The sequence below is a fragment of the Diabrotica virgifera genome, chromosome 6 (assembly GCF_917563875.1).
Source record: "Diabrotica virgifera virgifera chromosome 6, PGI_DIABVI_V3a".
In the NCBI taxonomy this organism is placed as follows: domain Eukaryota; kingdom Metazoa; phylum Arthropoda; class Insecta; order Coleoptera; family Chrysomelidae; genus Diabrotica; species Diabrotica virgifera.
In genome coordinates this window covers 52,646,372-52,663,139 of record NC_065448.1, presented here as the reverse complement: position 1 = coordinate 52,663,139, position 16,768 = coordinate 52,646,372, and the positions used below count along the sequence as shown (strand labels likewise).

Genomic DNA, 16,768 nt, shown 5'->3' with positions numbered 1-16,768 from the left:
TTTAAAACTGCCATCACATTTAATGTCTCCTGTCGATGGGTCTATGTTATCTCTTTCCAGATCAGCTAAAAGAGCTGTACCACTACCTATATTTTGCTCGAGCTGCTAATGAAGGACACATCCAAAATATTAATTTAACACGCCGGTGTCGCCTCCACAATATTACACAAGCTGCTGTTGCTATGAAGAGATCCTCCATACTTATATGACGCAATTCTATATACTACCTAACCTACCAGCTATCCATCTAAAATGCTGCAAAATTTATGCGCATGTTGTTGTTTTGTTTTTTGTTATATAGTCTGGATACTCATGCTATATTATACCAAGTTACATAACAAAGTTGTACAACAAATTTGTTGTACAACTTTGTTATTAGCATGTTTTGTTACATAGTCTAGACCCGGCTTTAGAAGTTCCCCGTTTCAGGAAAAAATATTGTCTTAAGAGCGATAGCCTAGTGACCTAGTGGGTAGACCTCGGATCTCGGATTCGTAAAGCAGAGGTTTCGATTTCAAATCCGGGGTGTGGATCTCCGATTTTTTTATTTATTGTTACTGCATTCATGTCTGTAGACAATGTTTCAATCTATTATGAGCACAATAAAAAAATATAGTAATAAAATAATAAATAAATATTTCAAAAAAAAAAAAACAAAAAAAAAATACAATCACTGGAAGCAGGGCCGGATTAAGGCACGGGCCAACTGGGCCGCGGCCCAGGGCGGCAAAATTTTGGGGCGGCGGATTTGAGAAAAAAAAAGTGTAATTATTTTTGATTGATTATAAAGCTTTATTATCGATTATCAAGACCAGTGAACCTGAGCATTAAATATTAAAAAACTATTTTATTGTTTATTATTTATTTATAACGCGACACTCTGCGCGGTGTAATGTGTCGCAGTACACTACGCTACGCCACTCTATCCAAGTGAGTCGAAGGGGCGAGGCGGCAGTCTGTATCGTACGCTACGCACGGGAAATTTAGTTGTGGGATCGTAGTAGTTGCTAGCATTGGCTGATGGCAGGCGTCTTGTCGCCTTGCCGCTTCCCTCCCCCCACCAACTCCATCACCGCCACGCGCCATTGTCATTCGGTTGTCTGGTCTCAACTCCACGTACTGCAGTCTGTCTAACTGTTTAGGTTTAACGTTTTTGTAATTTGTTTTGAGCGGAGTAACATTTTGAAATTGTAACTTGTGAGGTAAGAAATATTTATTTGTTTATAGTAATGGTAATGTAAGTTAATATAGACCGCGCTCTAGCGGTCGCAATTTTTGACCGATTTTCTTCAAATTCGGCACACGCACACACTTTCCTTTTTGCAATATCTCGGCTAAGTTATTTAGCCAAAAGAATCCCATAACATTTACCCCCTTTTTGGGGGGGTTTTACCCCAAAATTTTGGTTTTTGGGGCCCGTATGGGAAAAATTCTTCTTTATGTTTTAAATTCGTGTAGAGCATATTTTTCTGAAAATGTTAAGGCAAATTTCGATTTTCTAGCTAATTCCGTTCTCTATAAGGAAAAATGTAATTCGGCATGTTGCCATACGTATAGGTTTCACAATGAGTTGAATAAGTAATGGAAGGAAATTCGCTTCCCTCATTTTTTCGCTTCATTTTTCCTGTCGTATCGTACTACAGTTTTGAATTATACAGATATTCTTTTTTTTACAGTCAGACCTTTACTTCCGATGTCATTGATGCTATAACAAGCAGCTGTACAAATGGATGGACGCAAACGGCTCAGTGGGTGGCAATACAAAAAAGTAGCCGAAGAGAAGAAAAAAAAATTGACAGAAGTTGTAAATAAAACTGCGAAGCTTGATACATTTTTTACAAGAAGTAACCTACCAGTGCCACCAGAACCAGTGCTTTTAGAAAGTGTCAAAGAATTTTGTGAAGTAGAACTAGAAGTATGTTCCATATTAACGCCTTCAGCTTCAACAGCTTCAGCATCAGTGCCTTCAGCTTTAACATCAACCCCTCCAGCTTCAGCATCAGCCCCTTCAGCTTCAACATCAACCCCTTTAGCTTCAGCATCAGCCCCTCCGGTTTCAACATCAACCCCTTCAGCTTCAGCATCAACCCCTTCAGCTTCACCCTCAACCCCTTCAGCATCAGCACCTTCAGCTTCGTCATGTGTTGATACTGACAAGATCAAACCAGCTATATCCGAATTAACTTTTGTTGTTGACGAGATTGAAGATCAATTAACAGTCTCTGAACCTGACTCTTCTGTCCATTTGAAACCAAATTATGATCCTGCTTTATGGATAGTGAATGAAGAGACGCGGGAATATTTTGTTAAAAATGGATGGAATCAAAATAAAGATTGCGATTTTAAAAAATCTGAAAGGCAATATCCAGACAGGAAAAGAGTGTTGGCTAAATGGCTATTCGACAGAAAACTTGCAAATGGCGAAATTGTAAATAGAGATTTCTTGATTTACTCACCAAGTTTAGGCTCTTTGTTCTGTGGTCCATGCAAATTGTTTAGTTCGACCTCTACTCAGTTTACTGAAAATGGGTTCAGTGATTGGAAACATGCATCAGCGAGAATAAAAGAGCATGAAAACTCGCACGTTCACTACAATAGTGTAATAGTATACAAACAAAGAGCAGAAGCAGCCGGGAGGATCGATAAGCTTCTACAAAACCAAGTGGAAGAAGAAATAAGGTATTGGAAGGCAGTTCTCCAGAGAGTGGTGGCCGTAATAAAAAAACTTGCCTCGCGTGGTCTTGCCTTTAGGGGGACTGACGAAAAATTTGGTTCTTTTTCAAATGGCAACTATATATGATGTGCTTGGAGCTGATTGCCGAATTTGATCCATTTTTGAAAGCACACATTGAAAAATATGGGAAAGCGGGTAAAGGCAAACAGTCATACCTATCATCAACCATTTGTGAAGAACTCATCGAAATAATGGCAAAAACCGTTATTGATACAATTTTGAATGATGCTAAGAAAAGCAAGTACTATTCTATAATAGTAGATTCCACCCCTGATGTAACACACATTGATCAATTGTCTTTCATATTAAGGTATGTGAATGAATTGGGAATCCCTGAAGAACATTTTGTTGAATTTATGAAAAATCAAGGTCATACAGGTGAAGAACTAGTGAACTCAGTGCTTTCTTTCCTACAGTCGAAAGGATTGGACATACAAAACTGTAGGGGACAGTCCTATGACAACGCGTCAAATATGTCAGGAATGTACTCGGGGTTGCAGGCAAGACTTAAAGAAAAGAATCCCTTGATATTTTATGTGCCTTGTTCAGCGCATTCACTAAATTTAGTGGGATCAAGCGCAGCAGAATGCTGTTCTCTTGCAAAACATTTCTTTGATCTCTTGCAAGGATTGTACAATTTTTTCTCGTCTTCTACGCACAGGTGGAATCTTCTTCTGTCAAATTTCACGGCCACAGGAAAGGACAAGAACACGTCGTTGAAGTCTCTCAGTGTTACAAGATGGTCTGCAAGGGAAGAAGCTTGCAAAAGCCTTAATAAAGACTACAAACCCATGGTCAAGACGCTGATAGACATGACTTCAAGCAATCATGAAAACAAACAGACACAATCCAAAGCCAAAGGGTTGTTGCGAAAACTAATGTCTCTAGAAACATGTTTCATGGCAGCCCTTTGGGGAGATGTACTTCAAAAATTTAATTCAGTCAGTGAAAAGATCCAGGCTGAAAATATGACCGTGGACAGCGTTGTAATCCTGTACAACTCACTCACAGAGTATGTGATGAACATGAAAGACATGTTTACCCACTATAAGAAAGAGGGCGAAAAAAAACTGCAAATTGCGCAAGGTGAAATGAGACAGAACGATGAGCCAGAACTTCCACAAGAGACGCAGCCGCAGGTGCAGCAAGATTTTGATCGCCCAAAAAGAAAGGCGAAAAGAAAGAGGTTCTTTGATGAATCTTCAGAAGAAGATGAAGAAAGAACTTATGATGAGGATGATGACATTAGGGGAAATTGTCTTCAACAAAGTTATGACATCATCGTGGAAACACTTCAGTTTCAGTTAGACAAAAGGATCTCTGTGTACACAGACTTCGTTGCAAAGTTTTCATTTCTAACAAAATTAAAGACTCTAACTACCGAAGAAATTACTGCTAACGCGACGTCTTTGCAGAAAATCTATATTGAAGACATTGAAGAGTCAGAGTTTATATGCGAGTGCATCCATCTGAAAGGACTTCTGATCCGAGGAAACTACAAAGAAGCCGAAAAAGACTTTTCACTATCAAACTTGTACAGATTTTTGATAGAAAAAAATCTACAGGACTTGTTTCCCAACGTGGCTATTGGTTTGAAAATGTTTTTGACAACTCCTGCTACAAACTGTTCTGCTGAGAGATCGTTTTCGACCTTGAAAAGAGTAAAAAACTATCTGCGTTCAACAGTGACTCAAGAACGACTCGTCAGCCTGGCTGTTTTAGCCATAGAACATGAACTGACAACAAAACTCGATTTCAGTGCAGTTGTTGATGATTTTTCCAATGCACGTGCAAGAAAGAAGAAGTTTTAAGTTATATTTACTTTAACAAAGCTAATTTAGTGAGTAAGTTATTTGTTTGGATATGTGATTTGTATGCTCTGAACAGTTATATTTCGATGTTGTATATATTTGTTATTATCCTATATTCAATACAGAAATTATCATTTATTTTGCAGTCTTACTCTGTACACCTTTTACTAATTTTAGCCCCTTCCTAACTGTCCTGTTTTTGCCCATAAATCGACAGCAATGACCGATTATGGCTCAAAGCCTGCGGGCACATTCACAGGTGAGCCGTCGCCGAGTAACGAAGCCGAATTTTCACTTCACTCCAAATCAATCATTCTCAGCCAAAATAGTCATAAAACTATAAAAGAATTGTTGAGTTTGGGAATTACGAGCTGCATGATGTTTCACAAAATAATATCAACAACGATTTTATTTACTATTATTGTAATCTTAAGTAATGGAATATCACGGTTGTAGAAAATGGTTTCGTAATTAACGGAGTTTTGTCAAATAGTTTATTTTAATTAATAAAACGCAATTTTAGGACATAGTTTCTTGTTTTCATCATGAGAGGTACTAAAACCATTACAATATCAAGAGACAGTTGAGCGCTGGAAAATGTCCCAAAATGCGTTATTTTGCCTCTAAATTTCAATTTTTTTCGGGGGGGGGGCCCCGGACCCCCCCCCGGTGTTGCACCCCCGCTAGGGCGGCAGGCAGACCTCTGGCCCATGGGCGGCAAAAGTGTTAATCCGGCCCTGACTGGAAGCGAAACTGAACAATACGGAAGAAATATAACCACTGGATTCGGAACTGGATATGGAACTGGATAATATTAGAAAACTGATATTATAATATGTAAGCAGTACGAGCCTAGTAGGCCCATGGCTTGATGTACTATTCTTTTCCACTCCCTTTTGTCAGTCGCTTTTGTTTCCCAGTTCCTTAAGTTAATTCTTCTCATATCTTCTCTAACTCCATTACTCCATCGTGACCTCGGTCCTCCTCTTCGTCTTTTCCCTGCCAATGCACTAGATATTACCATTCTGGGAATTCTAGATGAAATCATCCTCTGCACATGGTCCAACCATCTAAGTCTTTGCGCCTTAATTACTGCTAGTATGTTAGGATCTTGATAGAGCTCAGTTAGTTCCTTATTTGTTCTTCTTACCCATTGTCCATTTAAGTTTTTCCCACCGAAGATTTTGCGCAGTATTTTCCTCTCCCAAACTAATAACAACTCTTGATGTTTTTTTGTTGTGACCCATGTTTCAGAAGCATACGTTACTATCGGCCTTATTACGGTCTTGTAAGTTCTTAGTTTTGCTCTTCGTGATATATGTTTACTTCTTAACAACCCATTAAAAGCAAATATAGCGCGGTTGCCCGACATAATTCTCTTTTGTATTTCTTCTTCACAGTTAGGATCTCTTGTGAAGACAGTTCCTAAGTACTCAAATCTCTAAACTTCTTCGAATTTATACTGTGTTCCCTTCGCTGTTGTCATTGTTATGTATTGCCCCCGAACGAATTGCTTATTTGTTCATTCCATATACTTTGTTTTTGCTTCATTTATATATGTTACAGTTCAAGTTGATTATCCAGTTGGAGTTGACTCCAACTAGTTGGAGTCGACTCTAACGGCTGGTTTCAGTAAAAGTTGATTATAAATATAAAATGAAGATTTATATTCAACATTTACTAGTAAAAGTAGACTCCAACTAGGAAAAGTATACTCTTCCCAATGCCATTTAGTAAAAGTTGATTCTGATTCACACAAACAGCCGATTGTAGAAATTAAATGTTACTGAATATGTTCAAATTAGTCTAGGCTGTATCGTCGGCCCCGTTAGGTAAATTATTCCAGTTCGATTTTTTTTGCACAAACTTAATAAAAAAGAGGTCCTCTTCGACCAAATAACGAATCCACAGGGTGTCAGATGGTACTGTGGTCGAAAAATTGTTTAAACAATTTTTTTAAACAAACTCACAAAAAAAATTAGGACAATTTTCTTTACATCATTTGGGTCATTCGGAGCAAAAGAGGTCTTTTGTGATTTTTCTGTAAAATTTTGTTGTTCTCGAGTTATACGCGATTTAAAATTTGCAAAATACGAAAATTACCATTTTCAAGGCTTAATAGCACAGTTAAAAATTATTATTATGAAAGTCCGAAAGTCACCAAATAAAATTTTAACGACACCCCTACAAGATACTGAAGAAATTTTTGTTATTATTTTATTACTAAGCGGTTATTTTTAATTATTAACAATGAGCGCTAGGAGCGCTCCACGCAGCTATCAATGTGAATGCGAGTGAGATGCACCATTGCACCATTTTGACATTTAAAAATTCAAACTTCTGTCAAACCACAAAACTGTCAAAACTTTTTTTGTAATTTATAGCTCACATGTCATCACCATGACAAGTCGAAAGATCTTCTTCTTGTGGTGCTTTCTCCTTTAGTGAAGGTTAGCGACTACACTGGCAAATCTGTCTCTGTCCAATGCGGCTCTAAACAAAGATGTTGAATCAAGGCCGGTCCAGTTTCTGATATTTCTAAACCATGAACTCTGGCGCCTACCGGGACCCCGTTTTCCTTCACTCTTACCCTGGATGATCAGTTGCGTGAGGCGGTACTTTTCGTTTCTCATTATGTGTCCCAGGTAGCTAACTTTTCTGATTTTAATGATTTTTAGCAGCTCCCTATCTGTACCTATTCTCCTCAGAACATATTCGTTGATGGTGTGGGTTGTCCAAGGTATTTTCAAGTCTCTTCTATAAAGCCAGAGTTACTAAAGCCTTCTATAAAGCCATACAAAAGTATTGACCATACATAGCAATGCACAAAATGGCATCTAAGGCTGATATTAATGCTACTGTTACAAAATAAGTTTTTTATTTTGATAAACCCCTGTCGGGCTACCTCTATTCTCGCTCTTGACTTCTTGTTTTTAATCAAGTTGATTTTTGAACCAGCAACCAAGATATTTGTATTGGCTTACGTATTTAAGCTGTTGGTGTTTCACATATTTATTGGAAGAGGTAAATTTTTGTTCCTTGATATTCTTATAACTTTGGTTTTCGCAGTATAGATCTTCATCCCCATTTTTTCACAACTCTCAGTAACCCTATCCAACAGTATCTGCAGACTATGGTCCGAATCAGTCATTAATACTGTGTCATCTGCATAGCGGATGTTATTTACTCTCTGACCGTTTATCCTGATTCCTTCTGAAGGGTGCGATAAAGAGTTCGCAAATATTACCTCAGAGTAGACGTTAAAAGTATGGGTAAAAGCACACAACTCTGTCTAACACCTCGTTGTATTTCAATTGGCCTTGACGTATTACCATTGGTCTTTATGATTGCTGTCTGATTCCAATAAATAGCCTCTATAATTTTAGAATCTCTTTTGTCGACTCCGATGTCATTCAATCTTTCTATCAAGGTCTTGTGCTTCACCCTATCGAACGCTTTCTCAAAATCTATGAAACAGATAAAAAGGTCTGCTTGCTGATCTTTGTATCTTTGTGCCAGAGTTTGAAGACAGAATATTGCTTCTCATGTCCCCATACCTTTCCTGAAGCCAAATTGTTCTTGACCGGTGACCTCATCACATTTTTTATAATATATTCTGTTCTGTATGATACGCAAGAAACGCTTCAGAATGTTATTTAATAGACTTATAAGGCGGAAGTCCTGGCATAATTTGGCGTTCTTCTTTTTAGGCAGTGGTATGAAGACTGATTCAAGCCATATTTTAGGGATAGTCCCTGTATTGTAAACATTATTAAATAGTCCAAGAAGAAGGTCTAAGTTTTCCTCGTTGATTAACTTCAATAGCTCAGCTGGTAATTTCATCTTTTCCTACAGATTTGTTGTTTTTTAGTTGACGTAGAGCATATTCCAGTTCGGACTTTAGTATTGGAAGAACTTCATCGTTTTCGGTATTTAATGTAGGAGGTTCTCTGATGTTATAGAAGAGTTCCTTTATATAGTCTTCCCACATGTTTATTTGTCATTCAGGGCTTGAAATCAGTTTGCCTTCTGCGTTGATTAGATTATTTGGTCCTTGTGAGTATGTCGTGCCTGTGAATTCCTTGAGTTTCTTATACAGATGGAAGTCATCATGTTTTTTATATAAGTTTTCGATTTCTTCACATTGTTCTGTTATCCATTTTTCTTTTGCAATCTTTATTTTTTGTTTAATGGTTCTATTTAATGCTTTGTACATTGCTTTGTGCTGTTTGCATTTGCTTCTTTCATCCATTAAATCCAATATTTCCTCTGTCATCCATCTTTGCTTCCGTGGTCGCAGTTTTGTGAGCATTTCAGTTGCCGTTGTAAGGGCGTGTTTGATTTCCTTCCGAAGACGAAAGTTAAGGATGTTTAATTATATGAAAGTGTGCTAAAAAACAGTGCGAAAAAGTAAAACCCATTTAAAATACATTGTTACTTCAGACACACTTTGAACTCTTCATGTACTGCTATCTATATTTACAATTTTCACACAATAAAACCTTTACATTTTTACATAATATGAGATAGAGTAGATAAAAATTATTTTTGTGAATTTGGTTAACAAAAATTGGTTAAACAATTTTTCGACCGCGGTACCGCGTGACACCCTGTGTATTTGTTATAAGGATTTTTATACGGATGTATTTCTTTGAGTAAGTTTGTGCAAAAAATCGAATCAGAATAATTTACCTAACGGGGCGACGTTACAGACTATACTAATAAGTAGTTGAAACGGTCAAAACAAAGAAACGCACACTCATCAAAAATGCACTTGAGATTCTCGTATAATCAACATTTACTGAATCGATCCAGGAAGAGTCAACTCCAACTAGTAAAAGTTGATTTAAATTTTTAAAATCAACTTTTACTGCTCGTTTCAGTTGGAGTTGACTCCTCAGTTGGAGTTGACTCCAACTAGTTGGAGTCAACTCTGACTGAGAATCAACTTGAACTGTAACATATACAATCCTTTGGATGCTGCCCTCTCCTCGAGTCTCATGACTGTTTCTATAAGTTCTATTTTGCTCCTAGCCAAGATTACCAAATAGTCTGCGAATGCCAAGCACTGATGTTTTTTGTGGTAGATCAGACCTGTTCTATTAATGTTTGCTTCCTGTATAACCTTTTCTAGTAATATGCTAAACATTATAGATAGACGATAATGGATCACCCTGCCGCAGTCATTGTTTGAGCTCAAAGCTTTCTGTTATAGTATTGTTTATCTTGACTTTATCATACTGATATATCATACTGATATTGTTTAAAAACACTAATAATATTGATATAAAATGTTAATCAATTTTATTTATTGTTATAAGAATCAAAGGTAAATATGATTAGGCGAATGAAGCCTTAGGTTTCGCAGTCAATATCCCAACTACACACACATGTTGCAATCTATTTCAATACGGTTTATAGTACAAACTATACACTTAGTATTGAAATAGTGGGATATATTTTTTTAGTTGAGGACACTTGGTCACATTGCATTGTTTCAGGATAAGGTGAAATATCTTCAATAAATGGAAAAAAGCATGTATGTTATATATTATAATACTTTCTATACTCTTAATATGTAGTCTCGTATAAATTTGTAGTGACATGATTTTAAGTATAAGAACAAGAAGCTTGCAACAATTTTCAGAGAAAATAGAAAACTAAAACTATTTTAAAATGATTATTCGAAATAAAACATATGATCATATTCACTGTATTTGCCATCTAGTGGAATAACTGTAAAATTAAGTCAGTAAAAAAGGTACATTAAGTTTAATTAAATTAAGTAAATATCTTGTATACTAAAATTAAGGTTGGAAAATTGTCGTTTCAAAATGAAAATCGACAGGGGCAACAGTACCTATACTAAAATACACTCTGTATAGATAATTATGTCAATGTTAATAATACTGGATAGAGAATTGAATATCCTTTCAAATGAGCTAGCACACCAGCTCAGAACTACAAGTGACTGAAACAACGAAACAATAATAATTCTTACTGTGTTATACAGAAAAAGGCAGTAGAAACGATTAATCTCATATTTATCGACAACACTGTATGGTCCTCACTTGATGAGCTGTAAGGAAATATACACGTAAAGTTGTCCTCACTTTGTGCGCATAACGAAAAAGTATATACAGTCTCACTTTAATAGCTGCGTATAATGGCCTCACTTGGGTGGCAATATACTTGAACAATACGGGGCACATATACGTAATCTTTTTTGTGTATACTCGTCATTTTTTAATTGCTATTTACTTGTCAAGGTCACTATGAAGAGTTGAAACGATTATGTCTACGTTTTCTACCGGTCCTCACTAAGTGCGCGGAATGTCAGGACCTCACTTTGATATCTGTGCATAAATATATATATATATATACAATATACAATATACAATATATATACAATAGCACTAAAGGCCTTAGAGGCCCATGGCTTGAAAAGTTTGTTTTTTTCTTCATTTTCACGTTTCTTTATGTGCTGAGCTCTTCTCTGGCTTGATATGTGATTTTCCTCCATTCCTTCCTGTTACTCATTTTTCTTTTTTGGCCCTCTAGCCCCATTCTTTCCAAATCTTTTTCGACGTCTTGTTTCCATCTATTTTTCGGCCTTCCTCTTCTCTTTCTTGAAGTTATAGTGTAGTTTAGTACCTTTTTTGGAGTCCTCGTGTTTGGCATCCTTTCAATGTGACCTCGCCATCTAAGTCTCTGAGCCTTGGTTGTATAATTGCTTTAACTCATCATTTGATCTTCTTATCCATAAACCGTCCCTTATTTTTCCTCCATATATCTTCCTTAGTATTTTCCTTTCCCAGATCTCCAGTAAATTTTGTTCATTTTTTGTCATTGTCCATGTCTCACTGCAGTATGTTACTATTGGCTGTATAGTTGTTTTGTATAGCTGTACTTTTGCCCTTCTTGATAGAAACTTGCTTTTCAACATTACATTAAACGCATGTACACTTCTATTGCCTGCCATTATTCTAGCTTGTATTTCTTCTTTAATGATAGGTTTACGTGATATTATTGCCCCTAGGTATGTAAATCTTTCTACCATTTCGAATTCGTATGATGTTCCTTCTTCTACTTCTAATTTAAACTTTTGTCCATTCCTAAATTGACCATCTGTCCACTCCATACATTTTGTTTTAGTTGAATTTATATACAGTCCTATTTTCTTCGCTGCTTTTACTATTCTCTGTACCATTTCCTGTAGCTCTTTTTTTCCTCTTGCCAGTAACACCACATCATCCGCAAACGCCAAAACTTGGTGTCTTCTTTGATATATGAGTCCTTCTCTATTGATTTTCGCTTCTCGCATTATTTTTTCTAGGCATAAGTTGAAGAGTAAAGATGACAGAGGATCGCCCTGTCTTAATCCTTCGTTTACTATAAATTTTTCTGATGATTGATTGTTTATTTTGACTCTGTTTTCTGTATTCTCCAGAGTAAGCTGTATCATGTTACGTAGCTTTCTGCTAACTCCCAATTCCTCAAGTGCCTCTTTTAATTTCTTCCTCTTTATTCTATCGTATGCTTGTTGGAAGTCGATGAATAGTGCTATAGTTGGTAGGTTGTGTTCATAGCTTTGTTCATAGCCGTTAGGTAGGTTGTGTTCATAGCCGTTGTGCTTCTCCCTCTTCTAAATCCGCATTGATATTCGCCTATTATATTTTCAGCTTCTTTTTCAAGTTTGTCTTTTATGGATTTTCCTAGGATTTTGTATACGGTGTTTAGTAATGCTATTCCTCTGTAATTACTGCATTCTGTTTTGTCGCCTTTTTTATGTAATGGGCAGATAATTGCTTCCTTCCAGTCCTCTGGTATTCGTTCTTTTAACCATATATCTTTTATGATTCTGTGTATCCAATCATTCAGCAATTTTCCACCATATTTCATCATCTCTGCTGTTATGTTATCGCTTCCAGGGCATTTGTTGTTTTTAAGATTTTTAGTTATTTCCTCGATTTGTTCTTTGCTCGGTGGATTATCTTCTATGTCTTCTAACTGTTCATTTTCTGTCTCTGCTTCTATGGATTCATTTTGGTTTGGCTTATTCTTGCCATTTAGTAATTCGTCAAAATACTCTTTCTATCTCTCTACTATTTCTGCTTCGCCGCTTATATTATCTCCAGCTTTGTTTTTAACGAATATGGGGTTTTGCTGGTATCCTCTTTTCTCGTTTCTGGCACCTTGATACAGGTTTTTTATTTCTTTATTTCTGTAGTTCTCTTCTATTTCTTTTAGCTTATTATCTAAGTGTTTTCTCTTCTTTTTTCTCAACAACCTCTTTACTTTTTGTCTTTGTTCTATATATCTATTATGCGTCTCTTTTGTTTCTTTCTTGATCACTTCCATCCTTAATGATTGTCTTAGTTCTATTTCTTTTTGGCACTCTATGTCGAACCACTCCTTCCTCTTTTTAATCTCTTGTTTATTACATTATTTTGCTGCTTTGTTCATTACTTGCTTTATGATTTCCCAGTTGTTCTCCGTTTGTTCTTCTATTTGTATCTTTTTTAGTTCTCTTTCCATTGTTTCTCTGTATGTTTCTTGCTCTTTTTTTGTTGCAAACCGAATTGGTTTATTTATACATTTCTTTTCTTTCATTTTGTTTTTGTTTTCAGGTATCAGTTGCTTCATTTTGATACCCACCATGTAATGGTCGGAGTCTGAATCTGGTCCTCTGTATGTTCTAATCTTCTTTATACATTGCTGCTCTTCTTTTTCGATCAGCACGTGATCTATTTGGTTTTTGGTCTTTCTATCTGGAGATATCCATGTTTCCCATCCATCAGTAAAAGTATTTCTTTTCTTTCGAAATATGTGCTCATTATGATCATATTTTTTTCTCTGGCAAAATCTATGAGGAACTGTCCGTTTTCATTAGTTTCATTGTGTTTACTATGTTTTCCTATTGTCGGTCTAAATACTTCTTCCTTCCCTATTTTGGCATTTGCGTCGCCTAAAATAATTTTCATGCCGTATCTGGGTATACTTTCGATTGTTCTATTTAGTTCACTGTAAAAAGATTCTTTGACATCATTATCTTTTTCTTCAGATGGTGCGTGAATATTTATGAGAGTGATTTTTTGGTATTTTCCCTTGATCCTGATACTACATATTTGATCTGATATTGGTTTGAATTCTACTATTGCTTCCTTTAGTTCTTTTCGTAGCATAAAACCTGTGCCTAATGTTCTATTCTTTCCGCCGCTATTAAAAAACACTGTATCTTCTATTTCTAATATATCATTTCCCAGCTGTTTCGTCTCCTGCAAGGCTACTATGTCAAAATGGAACCTTTCGATTTCTTTCGCTAGATGTTTAAGTTTACCTTCTCCATATGTGCCTCTTACATTCCATGTTCCTAAAAGTAAGTGTTCTTTTCGACATGTTCTCTTGTGTTTTTGTCCCGGTTTTCATTTTTTTCCCTTTTGTCCTTTTTTTGTATTATCGTTATCCTTTTTCTGTACTTGTGTCGTCATCGTTATTCCCATGGTACAATTGTCTGCTAGTTTTTTGATGTTGTTTTGATCATTTTTCCTTCTTTGTCGTTCCACTTCCATTCGTTGTTGTTTACCCATATTTTTTTACTCCAATCTTGACTTCATTTCCTTTGTTTCTTTCTTCCTGAGCAATGTTTCTAATTGTTTTCTGTATTCTCGTTCTCTTATGGTTGCATCTTCGTTAATATATACCTTTAGCCCTCTTATTTCTTTTAACTTATACTTTTTTTCCATTATTTTTCATTTTTCTTCTTGGTTTTCTAATTCAGTGAGGCATGTTTTTTCTCCTAGCTTGTGAGCATTCCTGATTTTAACCTCTACTCCTAAGTGTTGTTTGATGAAATTGTTAGTTGTTTCTTTTAACCCTGCTTGCTCATATGTGTCTATCCTTAGACCGTTCATGACTACGTTATTTATTCGTCGGTGTTTTTCCATAACTTCCATGTGGTTTGTTATTTCTCTGAGTTCCTCCTTGATTTCTATATTCTCTTGTTTTAGTTCCGCATTTTCTTTTCTCAGCGCTCTGTTTTCTATAATGAGCTTTTCTATTGCTTCCTTGCTTTCTTTTTGATTTCTTTTTATTTCCTTAATGTCATCGGTGAGGTCACCATTATTAATAATTGATCAATTTTTGTTTCTTCATTTCTTTTCTCTTGATTTTTTGTTGGTGTTCTCGAGAACTTTTTGCTCTTTCTAAAAATATCATCTTCCTCGTTATCCATATATCTGTCCTTCCTTTTTGACCCTCCTTCTGACTGTGTGTCATCACTGTCTAAAGTTTCCAGATACATTTCCATTTTCCGGCGCCAAACACTGTCTTCCACCTCAACAGTGCAGAGAAGACAGCGTTTACCGTATTTATTTTGTATGTTTATTATCGGTTGTTATTTTCTGTGGTTACCTGGAAAATCTACTCACAACGGCAACGTCGCAATTTTATCGGCCAGAGTTTCGTGACTACGTTTTGTTGTTAAACAGGCTTGACAATTTTAGCGATCTTACTTTTGTATGTCCTTGGTTCTATTTTGATGTTATTTCACCGATTTTAATGTTTTTAATTATCACTAACCCTAACTTAATGTCTTATATTGTTCACTGGATACTTTTAATAACTTATTTCCCGTTACAACTCTCAAAAATTGAGTTTATTGCAGACGGTAAATACAATATTTGTTTTCGTTTTGACTACCGTGTTGCCACCCATCGTTAGGTATAGTAATGGTTAAATTGCCTTGTTGTCAGAATGTAAAAAAAATCAGTAAAATTACATTTACATAGATTCTAATTTTGATTACCTATAAATTAAAATATCAAAAACTGTTCAAGTATATGCTTAAAATTACAATAACGTTGTGAAGTGAGGTTATGGTTTACAAAAACTCTGCTTTTTAACGTTGCCGTAATCGTTATGCTTAATAAAGTTAACCATAGCGGAGCCAAAATCAGCGGTTATTTTAAGAGGTGCAATATCTCTCTATTATATCCTAAAACATAAAACAATCATTATTTAACCAGTCAAAACCAAATTTTACCTATATTAAAGTTTACAATATTTTTATATAATTTTTGACAATAAGCGTAGTTTACACCCTTAAAAATAATCAACGCCCTTGAGCATGATATAGAATATGAAGTACCTACAGGGTAAGATGATCCTAACCCCAAATTTTTATGTAAATTGATACAAGCCGAAATTATTCTTTTGGGATAAGTAAACTTGTCATATATAGCTTCAACAAGGGTGGTTTTAAGGGTTGACATATTGTGATATTATATCTTAAAGCACAAAACAATCATTATGTAACTAATAAGAAGCAAATATTGACAATATTAAAGTTTAAAATGTTATTTTATAATTTTTTACAATTAGGGGTGGTTTTCACCCTTTAAAAACCAAAAGCGTACAACGGCTCAATATAGAAAATGAACTAGAGGGTGAAATGAGCCTAATCCCAAAGTTTTGCCATTTTTCCAGCTTCATTTCCTCGACTATTTTAGGTGTACGTCACCTCTTCAGGGCATCGTTTGTTTTGGTTGGACGGTGGCACTGGTTTCGTTGTGAATCCTGGTAGTATTCGTTGTCTCTGTAGGATGTTGTGTCTGCGGAGGTCTTCTTCAGAGATTGGTCAGAGGAGAAAGGGCTTTGTTGCTAAAACGGTTCTTTTCAGAAGTTTTCTGTTATTAACATGAATTGAATTGAATTGAACTGCATTTATTGAGTCAAAATATGTGTACTCCATTAAAATGTTACATTTTTTAGCCGTACCTTGCATTTGTTAGAGGAGTCAATTTTATTTCTTTAATGTGTAGGGGAGATCAGTAGAAGCTTAATTTCAAGTTTTTGGGGTCGCCACTCTTGTCCACCGGCCGCCATCTTGGAAATGGTGTACAAAGGGGTTTCGCGTTATATCTCGTAAACTACCAACCCTACGGAAAATCTAATTAAACATAAAATGTAACAAATTAAATTGTCTACAGTTTTATTTCTATTACTTTTTATCGTCAAGTGACCAACAAAAAAGATATAAACAAAAATATGTAAAAAAATTTTAACAAGATTCCTTTTGGAGGTCATAACTTTTTTTCAGTTCATTTTAAAATAAAATAACATTATAGCAATTTTGTAGACGGTTTTTTAGCGAACAATTTCCACTATAAATTTGTTTAATTCTATTTTTTTATATAGGTTTTACAGCGCTCCAAACTTGACC

General features: G+C 35.7%; 2 protein-coding genes across 3 annotated transcripts in view; both read left to right on the top strand.

Annotated features, from left to right (window-relative positions):
• The window catches only part of LOC114325907 (uncharacterized), a 169,595-nt gene that overhangs the window by 99,034 nt on the left and 53,793 nt on the right, over positions 1-16,768 (top strand). The gene's annotated exons all lie outside the window — the stretch shown is intronic.
• On the top strand, positions 816-3,517 carry LOC126886961 (zinc finger MYM-type protein 1-like). Its single transcript, XM_050654160.1, has 2 exons — positions 816-1,202; positions 1,677-3,517. Exon 2 carries the CDS (start codon positions 1,727-1,729, stop codon positions 2,798-2,800), a length of 1,074 nt encoding a protein of 357 aa, XP_050510117.1. The 5' UTR covers positions 816-1,202; positions 1,677-1,726; the 3' UTR covers positions 2,801-3,517.

What these genes read in the sequence shown, in the direction of transcription:
- LOC126886961 (XM_050654160.1), top strand. Translation starts at nt 1,727, where the DNA reads ATGGATGGACGCAAACGGCTCAGTGGGTGGCAATACAAAAAAGTAGCC.